The following is a 15,462-nucleotide window of genomic DNA, read 5'->3' as shown; positions in this document are numbered from 1 at the left end:
TACAAGGGTCAGGATGTGACAACTTGGTACTTCTATCACCAAACAAAGAAGGTCTTCAACAGAACCTTAATATTCTAGAGCAATATTGCCATAATTGGGCCCTGGCAGTAAATTTCCAAAAAACGAAAATCATGATTTCCCCCCCAAAAAAACAGATGTTAGAAACACAAATATAAATTCACCCTGAACAACACCATGATTGAACACACAAAGAATTATATTATAAATATTATATTATATATTATAAAATAAAAAATTTGGAAATTATTCAAAATCAACATCCCAATTAGAATTTGGACCACAATATTTGACAGCGTAATCCTACCAATAGCTCTTTACGGAAATGAGGTTTGGGGGCCACTCAATAAACTGGACTTTAAAATGTGGGACAAACATCCAATTGAAGCCCTACATGCAGAATTCTGTCGGAAAATCCTACAAGTCCAGACAAATACACCAACTAATACATGTAGGGCAGAACTGGGCCTCTTTCCAGTAGTAATGAAAATACAGAAAAGATCATAAAAATTTTGTCTACATCTAAATTCAAGTCTGCAATTTAAAGCACTCCAAACCCAAGAGCTGAGCCCAGAAACGAGCCCTCTCAGTCAGCTGGTGTTGGACCTCACCAACCAAGCTGACACCAGCACTGCTTCAAAAGAAAGAATTCAAATAAACAAAATCATGAACCAATCAAAGGACTCATATTACAACATTGGAAAAATGAAACAAAATCCCAAAGCCGACTAAATTGCTATCTGAACCTAAACAGAGAATCTGAATTGGCTGATTATCTCTACTCTGTCAGAGATACGAAGCAGAGACAGATCCTTACCAAGTACAGGCTGAGTGACCACCTGGCAGAGACAGATCCTTACCAAGTACAGGCTGAGTGACCACCTGGCAGAGACAGATCCTTACCAAGTACAGGCTGAGTGACCACCTGGCAGAGACAGATCCTTACCAAGTACAGGCTGAGTGACCACCTGGCAGAGACAGATCCTTACCAAGTACAGGCTGAGTGACCACCTGGCAGAGACAGATCCTTACCAAGTAAAGGCTGAGTGACCACCTGGCAGAGACAGATCCTTACCAAGTACAGGCTGAGTGACCACCTGGCAGAGACAGATCCTTACCAAGTACAGGCTGAGTGACCAACTGGCAGAGACAGATCCTTACCAAGTACAGGCTGAGTGACCACCTGGCAGAGACAGATCCTTACCAAGTACAGGCTGAGTGACCACCTGGCAGAGACAGATCCTTACCAAGTACAGGCTGAGTGACCACCTGGCAGAGACAGATCCTTACCAAGTACAGGCTGAGTGACCACCTGGCAGAGACAGATCCTTACCAAGTACAGGCTGAGTGACCACCTGGCAGAGACAGATCCTTACCAAGTACCGGCTGAGTGACCACCTGGCAGAGACAGATCCTTACCAAGTACAGGCTGAGTGACCACCTGGCAGAGACAGATCCTTACCAAGTACAGGCTGAGTGACCACCTGGCAGAGACAGATCCTTACCAAGTACAGGCTGAGTGACCACCTGGGCAGAGACAGATCCTTACCAAGTACAGGCTGAGTGACCACCTGGCAGAGACAGATCCTTACCAAGTACAGGCTGAGTGACCAACTGGCAGAGACAGATCCTTACCAAGTACAGGCTGAGTGACACCTGGCAGAGACAGATCCTTACCAAGTACAGGCTGAGTGACCACCTGGCAGAGACAGATCCTTACCAAGTACAGGCTGAGTGACCACCTGGCAGAGACAGATCCTTACCAAGTACAGGCTGAGTGACCACCTGGCAGAGACAGATCCTTACCAAGTACAGGCTGAGTGACCACCTGGCAGAGACAGATCCTTACCAAGTACAGGCTGAGTGACCACCTGGCAGAGACAGATCCTTACCAAGTACAGGCTGAGTGACCACCTGGCAGAGACAGATCCTTACCAAGTACAGGCTGAGTGACCAGCGATTATCAATAGATAAAGGCAGACATAAAAAGACATGGCTCCCCAAAGAGGAGCGTGTATGTGGTCACTGCACGACAGGGAAGGTAGAGACAGAGATGCACTTTCTCCTTTACTGTGATAAATATTCCTCACAAAGAGATTCCTTATTCACAGAAATGAAAACATTTATTCCAAATTTGAACTTATTAAACCCAGAGGAAAAACTAAAAATACTCATGGGCGAAGGAGCAATGGCTCCTCTTGCAGCCAAAAATGTATTTGCCTGCCATAGCCTGAGGGACACTGAATAATAACATCTGCAGAGTAAACAGTAACTGACTTATTATTACTATTATTGTTATTACTGTTATTGTTATTACTATTATTATTGTTGTTTATCATTCAAAATAGTAGTGGTATGGGTAGTAATGGTAATGATAACAGTTTAGTGATGGTAGTAGTAGTGGTAATGATGACAGTAGTTGTAGTACTGATGTAATGGTGAAGATGACCGTTATTTACATTTACATTTAAGTCATTTAGCAGACGCTCTTATCCAGAGCGACTTACAAATTGGTGCATTCACCTTATGATATCCAGTGGAACAACCACTTTACAATAGTGCATCTAAATCTTTTAGGGGGGGGGGCTTAGAAGGATTACTTTATCCTATCCCAGGTATTCCTTAAAGAGGTGGGGTTTCAGGTGTCTCCGGAAGGTGGTGATTGACTCCGCTGTCCTGGCGTCGTGAGGGAGCTTGTTCCACCATTGGGGTGCCAGAGCAGCGAACAGTTTTGACTGGGCTGAGCGGGAGCTGTGCTTCCTCAGAGGTAGGGAGGCGAGCAAGCCAGAGGTGGATGAACGCAGTGCCCTTGTTTGGGTGTAGGGCCTGATCAGAGCCTGAAGGTACGGAGGTGCCGTTCCCCTCACAGCTCCGTAGGCAAGCACCATGGTCTTGTAGCGGATGCGAGCTTCAACTGGAAGCCAGTGGAGAGAGCGGAGGAGCGGGGTGACGTGAGAGAACTTGGGAAGGTTGAACACCAGACGGGCTGCGGCGTTCTGGATGAGTTGTAGGGGTTTAATGGCACAGGCAGGGAGCCCCGCCAACAGCGAGTTGCAGTAATCCAGACAGGAGATGACAAGTGCCTGGATTAGGACCTGCGCCGCTTCCTGTGTTATAAATTAGTGTTATAAGTTAGTTATAGTTTAATTTTCCATATTTATATTTTTATATTTATTACATTACATTCTACTATTGACTGTTACCATTTTATTGTTATTACTTTTGTATTTAATTTTGTATTATTGTTTACAACCATTTTATATTATTATTTGTTATTGTTAATCATTTTATTACAATGTATATTGTATACATTGTTGCTTTGGCAATATTGACACAATGTTTTTCATGCCAATAAAGCAGCGTTGAATTTGAATTTGAGAGAGAGAGTCACACCCTGATCTGTTTCACCTGTTCCTGTGATTGTCTCCACCCCCTCCAGGTGTGGCTTATTTTCCCCAGTGTATGTATCCCTGTGTTTCCTGTCTCTCTGTATCAGTGTATTTATCCCTGTGTTTCCTGTCTCTCTGTGTATTTATCCCTGTGTTTCCTGTCTCTCTGCCCCAGTGTATTTATCCCTGTGTTTCCTGCCTCTCTGTACCAGTGTATTTATCCCTGTGTTTCCTGTCTCTCTGTACCAGTGTATTTATCCCTGTGTTTCCTGTCTCTCTGCCCCAGTGTATGTATCCCTGTGTTTCCTGTCTCTCTGCCCCAGTGTATTTATCCCTGTGTTTCCTGTCTCTCTGCCCCAGTGTATGTATCCCTGTGTTTCCTGTCTATCTGCCCCAGTGTATGTATCCCTGTGTTTCCTGTCTCTCTGTACCAGTGTATGTATCCCTGTGTTTCCTGTCTCTCTGCCCCAGTGTATGTATCCCTGTGTTTCCTGTCTCTCTGCCCCAGTGTATTTATCCCTGTGTTTCCTGTCTCTCTGCCCCAGTGTATTTATCCCTGTGTTTCCTGTCTCTCTGCCCCAGTGTATTTATCCCTGTGTTTCCTGTCTCTCTGTACCAGTGTATTTATCCCTGTGTTTCCTGTCTCTCTGTGCCAGTGTATTTAACCAGGTGTTTCCTGTCTCTCTGTACCAGTGTATTTATCCCTGTGTTTCCTGTCTCTCTGCCCCAGTGTATGTATCCCTGTGTTTCCTGTCTCTCTGCCCCAGTGTATTTATCCCTGTGTTTCCTGTCTCTCTGCCCCAGTGTATGTATCCCTGTGTTTCCTGTCTCACTGCCCCAGTGTATGTATCCCTGTGTTTCCTGTCTCTCTGCCCCAGTGTATGTATCCCTGTGTTTCCTGTCTCTCTGTACCAGTGTATGTATCCCTGTGTTTCCTGTCTCTCTGCCCCAGTGTATTTATCCCTGTGTTTCCTGTCTCTCTGCCCCAGTGTATTTATCCCTGTGTTTCCTGTCTCTCTGCCCCAGTGTATGTATCCCTGTGTTTCCTGTCTCTCTGCCCCAGTGTATGTATCCCTGTGTTTCCTGTCTCTCTGCCCCAGTGTATGTATCCCTGTGTTTCCTGTCTCTCTGCCCCAGTGTATGTATCCCTGTGTTTCCTGTCTCTCTGCCCCAGTGTACGTATCCCTGTGTTTCCTGTCTCTCTGCCCCAGTGTATGTATCCCTGTGTTTCCTGTCTCTCTGTACCAGTGTATGTATCCCTGTGTTTCCCGTCTCTCTGTGCCAGTTCGTCTTGTATATCAGTCAAGTCAACCTGCGTGTTTTTTTCCCTGTACTCCTTTTGCTATTCTCTTTTTGATAGTCCTCCCGGTTTTGACCCCTGCCTGACCCTGGACCTCTTTTCCTGCCTGCCCTGACCTTGATTCTTACTGCCCTTCGGTACCTTTTGGACTCTGAACTGGACTGAACTGAGAGAGAGAGAGAGAGAGAGAGAGAGAGAGGGCGAGAGAGAGATATCCCATGGCGGAACTACTGTAATGTAGGTCTATGTAGTATTGTCTCTATATGGTGAGACACACTGACAAGACCCCCCCCCTGCCGTTGTCGTCGTCGTCCCCCGGATCAATTGATGCAGCCGGTAAAGAGGAATACAATAACAGTGGGTATAACCCCTTACTGACAGGCAATATATCACTGGAAGGCCCAGTGCTCTCACCCAGGCGCGCGTGGTGGGCTCCGGCGGGGAGTGGCCCATGCTTCTCAGCTCTGTGAGTGAGACCTCTGGGTTAGACAGGCAGGTCTGGGCTTGTCTTGGTGGGATCAGTTCTGTCTCACCATCCCTGCCCACCAACACTAAGCCTCTTATAGAAACAACCCTCCATGTTTGCAGGGGGTTCTTGTTTTCAGACCGCTGCTAAGGAATGAGGAACAACACACCTTACAAGATGTGCTCATAAATGTTTGTGTGTGTGTGGGGGGGGGGGAGGGGGAAAGGGGGGGGGCGTGGGGGGAAGAGGGGGGGAAGGGGGGGGGAGGGGGGGTATCTGTGCCTTATGAGTCGGTGCGAGAGGAGAGGGTAATATAATGTCACAGCTCCAACTTCGTCCTCCTCGTTCGGTTCTGACAGAGTGTAGCTAGTACCAACCGTGGTGTGTGTGTGTGTGTGTGTGTGTGTGTGTGTGTGTGTGTGTGCGTGTGTGTGTGCGTGTGTGTATGTGTGTGTGTGTGTGTGAACCCTGCAGGGTCACAGCTGGTGAGGTAGTATATAAATAGAGTTAAGAGCTAAAGATTACTCTCTGTTTGTTCTTTGATCCACTGATATTTCTGGCCTTCCACCCTCGCCCCCCCTCCCTGACCACCTTCCTCCCTCCCCTCCCTGACCACCTTCCCTTCAGCCTGTCAACAACAGCCCCCCTCCCACATCTGTCTCTCTATGTCCCCCCCAAAAAAACTCAAATAATCATCTGAAATGGTCCTTATTTCACATATCAACAAGCATGTCTAGATCCTGATATTGGACCTCAGTCAAGAGCATATGCACTGTACGTGCTGAGAGACAATACTACATAGACCTCCTATCAGGGTGTCTCACCCTATAGAGACAATACTACACAGACCTCCTATCAGGGTGTCTCATCCTATAGAGACAATACTACATATAGACCTCCTATCAGTGTCTCACCATATAGAGACAATACTACACAGACCTCCTATCAGGGTGTCTCATCCTATAGAGACAATACTACATAGACCTCCCATCAGGGTGTCTCATCCTATAGAGACAATACTACATAGACCTCCTATCAGGGTGTCACCCTATAGAGACAATACTACATAGACCTCCTATCAGTGTCTCACCATATAGAGACAATACTACATAGACCTCCTATCAGGGTGTCTCATCCTATAGAGACAATACTACATAGACCTCCTATCAGTGTCTCACCCTATAGAGACAATACTACATAGACCTCCTATCAGGGTGTCACCCTATAGAGACAATACTACATAGACCTCCTATCAGTGTCTCACCCTATAGAGACAATACTACATAGACCTCCTATCAGTGTCTCACCCTATAGAGACAATACTACATAGACCTCCTATCAGTGTCTCACCCTATAGAGACAATACTACATAGACCTCCTATCAGTGTCTCACCCTATAGAGACAATACTACATAGACCTCCTATCAGTGTCTCACCCTATAGAGACAATACTACATAGACCTCCTATCAGTGTCTCACCCTATAGAGACAATACTACATAGACCTCCTATCAGTGTCTCACCCTATAGAGACAATACTACATAGACCTCCTATCAGTGTCTCACCCTATAGAGACAATACTACATAGACCTCCTATCAGGGTGTCTCACCCTATAGAGACAATACTACATAGACCTCCTATCAGTGTCTCACCCTATAGAGACAATACTACATAGACCTCCTATCAGTGTCTCACCCTATAGAGACAATACTACATAGACCTCCTATCAGTGTCTCACCCTATAGAGACAATACTACATAGACCTCCTATCAGTGTCTCACCCTATAGAGACAATACTACATAGACCTCCTATCAGGGTGTCTCACCCTATAGAGACAATACTACATAGACCTCCTATCAGGGTGTCACCCTATAGAGACAATACTACATAGACCTCCTATCAGGGTGTCTCACCCTATAGAGACAATACTACATAGACCTCCTATCAGTGTCTCACCCTATAGAGACAATACTACATAGACCTCCTATCAGGGTGTCACCCTATAGAGACAATACTACATAGACCTCCTATCAGGGTGTCACCCTATAGAGACAATACTACATAGACCTCCTATCAGTGTCTCACCCTATAGAGACAATACTACATAGACCTCCTATCAGGGTGTCTCACCCTGTAGAGACAATACTACATAGACCTCCTATCAGGGTGTCACCCTATAGAGACAATACTACATAGACCTCCTATCAGGGTGTCACCCTATAGAGACAATACTACATAGACCTCCTATCAGGGTGTCACCCTATAGAGACAATACTACATAGACCTCCTATCAGGGTGTCACCCTATAGAGACAATACTACATAGACCTCCTATCAGTGTCTCACCCTATAGAGACAATACTACATAGACCTCCTATCAGGGTGTCTCATCCTATAGAGACAATACTACACAGACCTCCTATCAGTGTCTCACCCTATAGAGACAATACTACACAGACCTCCTATCAGTGTCTCACCCTATAGAGACAATACTACATAGACCTCCTATCAGGGTGTCTCATCCTATAGAGACAATACTACACAGACCTCCTATCAGTGTCTCACCCTATAGAGACAATACTACATAGACCTCCTATCAGGGTGTCTCACCCTATAGAGACAATACTACACAGACCTCCTATCAGGGTGTCACCCTATAGAGACAATACTACATAGACCTCCTATCAGGGTGTCACCCTATAGAGACAATACTACATAGACCTCCTATCAGTGTCTCACCCTATAGAGACAATACTACACAGACCTCCTATCAGTGTCTCGCCCTATAGAGACAATACTACATAGACCTCCTATCAGGGTGTCACCCTATAGAGACAATACTACATAGACCTCCTATCAGTGTCTCGCCCTATAGAGACAATACTACATAGACCTCCTATCAGTGTCTCACCCTATAGAGACAATACTACATAGACCTCCTATCAGTGTGTCTCACCCTATAGAGACAATACTACATAGACCTCCTATCAGTGTCTCACCCTATAGAGACAATACTACATAGACCTCCTATCAGTGTCTCACCCTATAGAGACAATACTACATAGACCTCCTATCAGTGTGTCTCACCCTATAGAGACAATACTACATAGACCTCCTATCAGTGTCTCACCCTATAGAGACAATACTACACAGACCTCCTATCAGGGTGTCTCACCCTATAGAGACAATACTACATAGACCTCCTATCAGTGTCTCACCCTATAGAGACAATACTACATAGACCTCCTGTTAGTGTCTCACCCTATAGAGACAATACTACATAGACCTCCTATCAGGGTGTCTCACCCTATAGAGACAATACTACATAGACCTCCTATCAGGGTGTCTCATCCTATAGAGACAATACTACATAGACCTCCTATCAGTGTCTCACCCTATAGAGACAATACTACATAGACCTCCTATCAGGGTGTCTCACCCTATAGAGACAATACTACATATAGACCTATCAGTGTCTCACCCTATAGAGACAATACTACACAGACCTCCTATCAGGGTGTCTCACCCTATAGAGACAATACTACATAGACCTCCTATCAGTGTCTCACCCTATAGAGACAATACTACATAGACCTCCTATCAGGGTGTCTCATCCTATAGAGACAATACTACATAGACCTCCTATCAGTGTCTCACCATATAGAGACAATACTACATAGACCTCCTATCAGGGTGTCTCACCCTATAGAGACAATACTACATAGACCTCCTATCAGTGTCTCACCCTATAGAGACAATACTACATAGACCTCCTATCAGGGTGTCACCCTATAGAGACAATACTACATAGACCTCCTATCAGGGTGTCACCCTATAGAGACAATACTACATAGACCTCCTATCAGGGTGTCTCACCCTATAGAGACAATACTACATAGACCTCCTATCAGTGTCTCACCATATAGAGACAATACTACATAGACCTCCTATCAGGGTGTCTCACCCTATAGAGACAATACTACATATAGACCTCCTATCAGTGTCTCGCCCTATAGAGACAATACTACATAGACCTCCTATCAGGGTGTCACCCTATAGAGACAATACTACATAGACCTCCTATCAGGGTGTCTCACCCTATAGAGACAATACTACATAGACCTCCTATCAGGGTGTCTCACCCTATAGAGACAATACTACATAGACCTCCTATCAGGGTGTCACCCTATAGAGACAATACTACATAGACCTCCTATCAGGGTGTCACCCTATAGAGACAATACTACATAGACCTCCTATCAGGGTGTCACCCTATAGAGACAATACTACATAGACCTCCTATCAGGGTGTCACCCTATAGAGACAATACTACATAGACCTCCTATCAGGGTGTCTCACCCTATAGAGACAATACTACATAGACCTCCTATCAGGGTGTCTCACCCTATAGAGACAATACTACATAGACCTCCTATCAGGGTGTCTCACCCTATAGAGACAATACTACATATAGACCTCCTATCAGGGTGTCACCCTATAGAGACAATACTACATAGACCTCAAATCAGGGTGTCACCCTATAGAGACAATACTACATAGACCTCCTATCAGGGTGTCACCCTATAGAGACAATACTACATAGACCTCCTATCAGGGTGTCACCCTATAGAGACAATACTACATAGACCTCCTATCAGGGTGTCTCACCCTATAGAGACAATACTACATAGACCTCCTATCAGTGTCTCACCCTATAGAGACAATACTACATAGACCTCCTATCAGTGTCTCACCCTATAGAGACAATACTACATAGACCTCCTATCAGGGTGTCACCCTATAGAGACAATACTACATAGACCTCCTATCAGGGTGTCTCACCCTATAGAGACAATACTACATAGACCTCCTATCAGTGTCTCACCCTATAGAGACAATACTACATAGACCTCCTATCAGTGTCTCACCCTATAGAGACAATACTACATAGACCTCCTATCAGGGTGTCACCCTATAGAGACAATACTACATAGACCTCCTATCAGGGTGTCACCCTATAGAGACAATACTACATAGACCTCCTATCAGGGTGTCTCACCCTATAGAGACAATACTACATAGACCTCCTATCAGGGTGTCTCACCCTATAGAGACAATACTACATAGACCTCCTATCAGGGTGTCACCCTATAGAGACAATACTACATAGACCTCCTATCAGTGTCTCACCCTATAGAGACAATACTACATAGACCTCCTATCAGGGTGTCTCACCCTATAGAGACAATACTACATAGACCTCCTATCAGTGTCTCACCATATAGAGACAATACTACATAGACCTCCTATCAGGGTGTCTCACCCTATAGAGACAATACTACATATAGACCTCCTATCAGTGTCTCGCCCTATAGAGACAATACTACATAGACCTCCTATCAGGGTGTCACCCTATAGAGACAATACTACATAGACCTCCTATCAGGGTGTCTCACCCTATAGAGACAATACTACATAGACCTCCTATCAGGGTGTCTCACCCTATAGAGACAATACTACATAGACCTCCTATCAGGGTGTCACCCTATAGAGACAATACTACATAGACCTCCTATCAGGGTGTCACCCTATAGAGACAATACTACATAGACCTCCTATCAGGGTGTCACCCTATAGAGACAATACTACATAGACCTCCTATCAGGGTGTCACCCTATAGAGACAATACTACATAGACCTCCTATCAGGTGTGTCTCACCCTATAGAGACAATACTACATAGACCTCCTATCAGGGTGTCTCACCCTATAGAGACATACTACTACTCCTACAGTTCCCTATAGATAAGCCTACATATAGACCGCCTATCAGGGTGTCACCCTATAGAGACAATACTACATAGACCTCAAATCAGGGTGTCACCCTATAGAGACAATACTACATAGACCTCCTATCAGGGTGTCACCCTATAGAGACAATACTACATAGACCTCCTATCAGGGTGTCACCCTATAGAGACAATACTACATAGACCTCCTATCAGGGTGTCTCACCCTATAGAGACAATACTACATAGACCTCCTATCAGTGTCTCACCCTATAGAGACCATACTACATAGACCTCCTATCAGTGTCTCACCCTATAGAGACAATACTACATAGACCTCCTATCAGGGTGTCACCCTATAGAGACAATACTACATAGACCTCCTATCAGGGTGTCTCACCCTATAGAGACAATACTACATAGACCTCCTATCAGTGTCTCACCCTATAGAGACAATACTACATAGACCTCCTATCAGTGTCTCACCCTATAGAGACAATACTACATAGACCTCCTATCAGGGTGTCACCCTATAGAGACAATACTACATAGACCTCCTATCAGGGTGTTCACCCTATAGAGACAATACTACATAGACCTCCTATCAGGGTGTCTCACCCTATAGAGACAATACTACATAGACCTCCTATCAGGGTGTCTCACCCTATAGAGACAATACTACATAGACCTCCTATCAGGTGTCACCCTATAGAGACAATACTACATAGACCTCCTATCAGTGTCTCACCCTATAGAGACAATACTACATAGACCTCCTATCAGGGTGTCTCACCCTATAGAGACAATACTACATAGACCTCCTATCAGGGTGTCACCCTATAGAGACAATACTACATAGACCTCCTATCAGGGTGTCACCCTATAGAGACAATACTACATAGACCTCCTATCAGGGTGTCTCACCCTATAGAGACAATACTACATAGACCTCCTATCAGTGTCTCACCCTATAGAGACAATACTACATAGACCTTCCTATCAGTGTCCTCACCCTATAGAGACAATACTACATAGACCTCCTATCAGGTGTCTCACCCTATAGAGACAATACTACATAGACCTCCCTATCAGTGTCTCACCCTATAGAGACAATACTACATAGACCTCCTATCAGTGTCTCACCCTATAGAGACAATACTACATAGACCTCCTATCAGTGTCCTCACCCTATAGAGACAATACTACATAGACCTCCTATCAGTGTCTCACCCTATAGAGAACAATACTACATAGACCTCCTATCAGGGTGTCTCACCCTATAGAGACAATACTAACATAGACCTCCTATCAGTGTCCTCACCCTATAGAGACAATACTACATAGACCTCCTATCAGTGTCTCACCCTATAGAGACATACTACATAGACCTCCTATCAGTGTCTCACCCTATAGAGACAATACTACATAGACCTCCTATCAGTGTCTCACCCTATAGAGACAATACTACATAGACCTCCTATCAGGGTGTCTCACCCTATAGAGACAATACTACATAGACCTCCTATCAGGGTGTCTCACCCTATAGAGACAATACTACATAGACCTCCTATCAGGGTGTCTCACCCTATAGAGACAATACTACATAGACCTCCTATCAGGGTGTCTCACCCTATAGAGACAATACTACATAGACCTCCTATCAGGGTGTCACCCTATAGAGACAATACTACATAGACCTCCTATCAGGGTGTCACCCTATAGAGACAATACTACATAGACCTCCTATCAGGGTCTCACCCTATAGAGACAATACTACATAGACCTCCTATCAGGGTGTCTCACCCTATAGAGACAATACTACATAGACCTCCTATCAGGGTGTCCACCCTATAGAGACAATACTACATAGACCTCCTATCAGGGTGTCACCCTATAGAGACAATACTACATAGACCTCCTATCAGGGTGTCACCCTATAGAGACAATACTACATAGACCTCCTATCAGGGTGTCACCCTATAGAGACAATACTACATAGACCTCCTATCAGGGTGTCACCCTATAGAGACAATACTACATAGACCTCCTATCAGGGTGTCTCACCCTATAGAGACAATACTACATAGACCTCCTATCAGGGTGTCTCATCCTATAGAGACAATACTACACAGACCTCCTATCAGTGTCTCACCCTATAGAGACAATACTACACAGACCTCCTATCAGTGTCTCACCCTATAGAGACAATACTACATAGACCTCCTATCAGTGTCTCACCCTATAGAGACAATACTACATAGACCTCCTATCAGGGTGTCTCACCCTATAGAGACAATACTACATAGACCTCCTATCAGGGTGTCTCACCCTATAGAGACAATACTACATAGACCTCCTATCAGGGTGTCACCCTATAGAGACAATACTACATAGACCTCCTATCAGGGTGACCACCCCTATAGAGACAATACTACATAGACCTCCTATCAGTGTCTCGCCCTATAGAGACAATACTACATAGACCTCCTATCAGGTGTCTACCCTATAGAGACAAACTAATAAGACCTCCTATCAGGGCCCTATAGGACCTACTACATGACCTCCTATCAGTGTCTCACCCTATAGAGACAATACTACATAGACCTCCTATCAGTGTGTCTCACCCTATAGAGACAATACTACATAGACCTCCTATCAGTGTCTCACCCTATAGAGACAATACTACATAGACCTCCTATCAGTGTCTCACCCTATAGAGACAATACTACATAGACCTCCTATCAGTGTGTCTCACCCTATAGAGACAAATACTACATAGACCTCCTATCAGGGTGTCTCACCCTATAGAGACAATACTACACTAGACCTCCTATCAGTGGTCTCACCCTATAGAGACAATACTACTAGACCTCCTATCAGTGTCTCACCCTATAGAGACAATACTACATAGACCTCCTGTTAGTGTCTCACCCTATAGAGACAATACTACATAGACCTCCTATCAGGGTGTCTCACCCTATAGAGACAATACTACATAGACCTCCTATCAGGGTGTCTCATCCTATAGAGACAATACTACATAGACCTCCTATCAGTGTCTCACCCTATAGAGACAATACTACATAGACCTCCTATCAGGGTGTCTCACCCTATAGAGACAATACTACATATAGACCTATCAGTGTCTCACCCTATAGAGACAATACTACACAGACCTCCTATCAGGGTGTCTCACCCTATAGAGACAATACTACATAGACCTCCTATCAGTGTCTCACCCTATAGAGACAATACTACATAGACCTCCTATCAGGGTGTCTCATCCTATAGAGACAATACTACATAGACCTCCTATCAGTGTCTCACCATATAGAGACAATACTACATAGACCTCCTATCAGGGTGTCTCACCCTATAGAGACAATACTACATAGACCTCCTATCAGTGTCTCACCCTATAGAGACAATACTACATAGACCTCCTATCAGGGTGTCACCCTATAGAGACAATACTACATAGACCTCCTATCAGGGTGTCACCCTATAGAGACAATACTACATAGACCTCCTATCAGGTGTCTCACCCTATAGAGACAATACTACATAGACCTCCTATCAGTGTCTCACCATATAGAGACAATACTACATAGACCTCCTATCAGGGTGTCTCACCCTATAGAGACAATACTAAATATAGACCTCCTATCAGTGTCTCGCCCTATAGAGACAATACTACATAGACCTCCTATCAGGGTGTCACCCTATAGAGACAATACTACATAGACCTCCTATCAGGGTGTCTCACCCTATAGAGACAATACTACATAGACCTCCTATCAGGGTGTCTCACCTATAGAGACAATACTACATAGACCTCCTATCAGGGTGTCACCCTATAGAGACAATACTACATAGACCTCCTATCAGGGTGTCACCCTATAGAGACAATACTACATATACCTCCTATCAGGGTGTCACCCTATAGAGACAATACTACATAGACCTCCTATCAGGGTGTCACCCTATAGAGACAATACTACATAGACCTCCTATCAGGGTGTCTCACCCTATAGAGACAATACTACATAGACCTCCTATCAGGGTGTCTCACCCTATAGAGACAATACTACATAGACCTCCTATCAGGGTGTCTCACCCTATAGAGACAATACTACATATAGACCTCCTATCAGGGTGTCACCCTATAGAGACAATACTACATAGACCTCCTATCAGGGTGTCACCCTATAGAGACAATACTACATAGACCTCCTATCAGGGTGTCACCCTATAGAGACAATACTACACAGACCTCCTATCAGGGTGTCACCCTATAGAGACAATACTACATAGACCTCCTATCAGTGTCTCACCCTATAGAGACAATACTACATAGACCTCCTATCAGTGTCTCACCCTATAGAGACAATACTACATAGACCTCCTATCAGGGTGTCACCCTATAGAGACAATACTACATAGACCTCCTATCAGGGTGTCTCACCCTATAGAGACAATACTACATAGACCTCCTATCAGT

The 15,462-nt window shown here is 44.7% G+C and overlaps 1 protein-coding gene across 1 annotated transcript in view; it reads right to left on the bottom strand.

The window, feature by feature from the left end:
* LOC115184017 (neuropilin-2-like) overlaps positions 1-5,287 on the bottom strand; it is a 19,968-nt gene extending 14,681 nt beyond the window's left edge. Inside the window, exon 1 of the mRNA XM_029745014.1 lies at positions 5,254-5,287. Within this exon, the coding sequence (XP_029600874.1) occupies positions 5,254-5,287 (34 nt within the window). The remainder of the gene's footprint in view (positions 1-5,253) is intronic.
* Between the last annotated feature and the right edge of the window lie 10,175 nt (positions 5,288-15,462).

This window comes from Salmo trutta, unplaced genomic scaffold (genome assembly GCF_901001165.1).
Source record: "Salmo trutta unplaced genomic scaffold, fSalTru1.1, whole genome shotgun sequence".
Taxonomy (NCBI): Eukaryota; Metazoa; Chordata; class Actinopteri; order Salmoniformes; family Salmonidae; genus Salmo; species Salmo trutta.
This window is presented reverse-complemented; position numbering and strand designations above follow the sequence as displayed.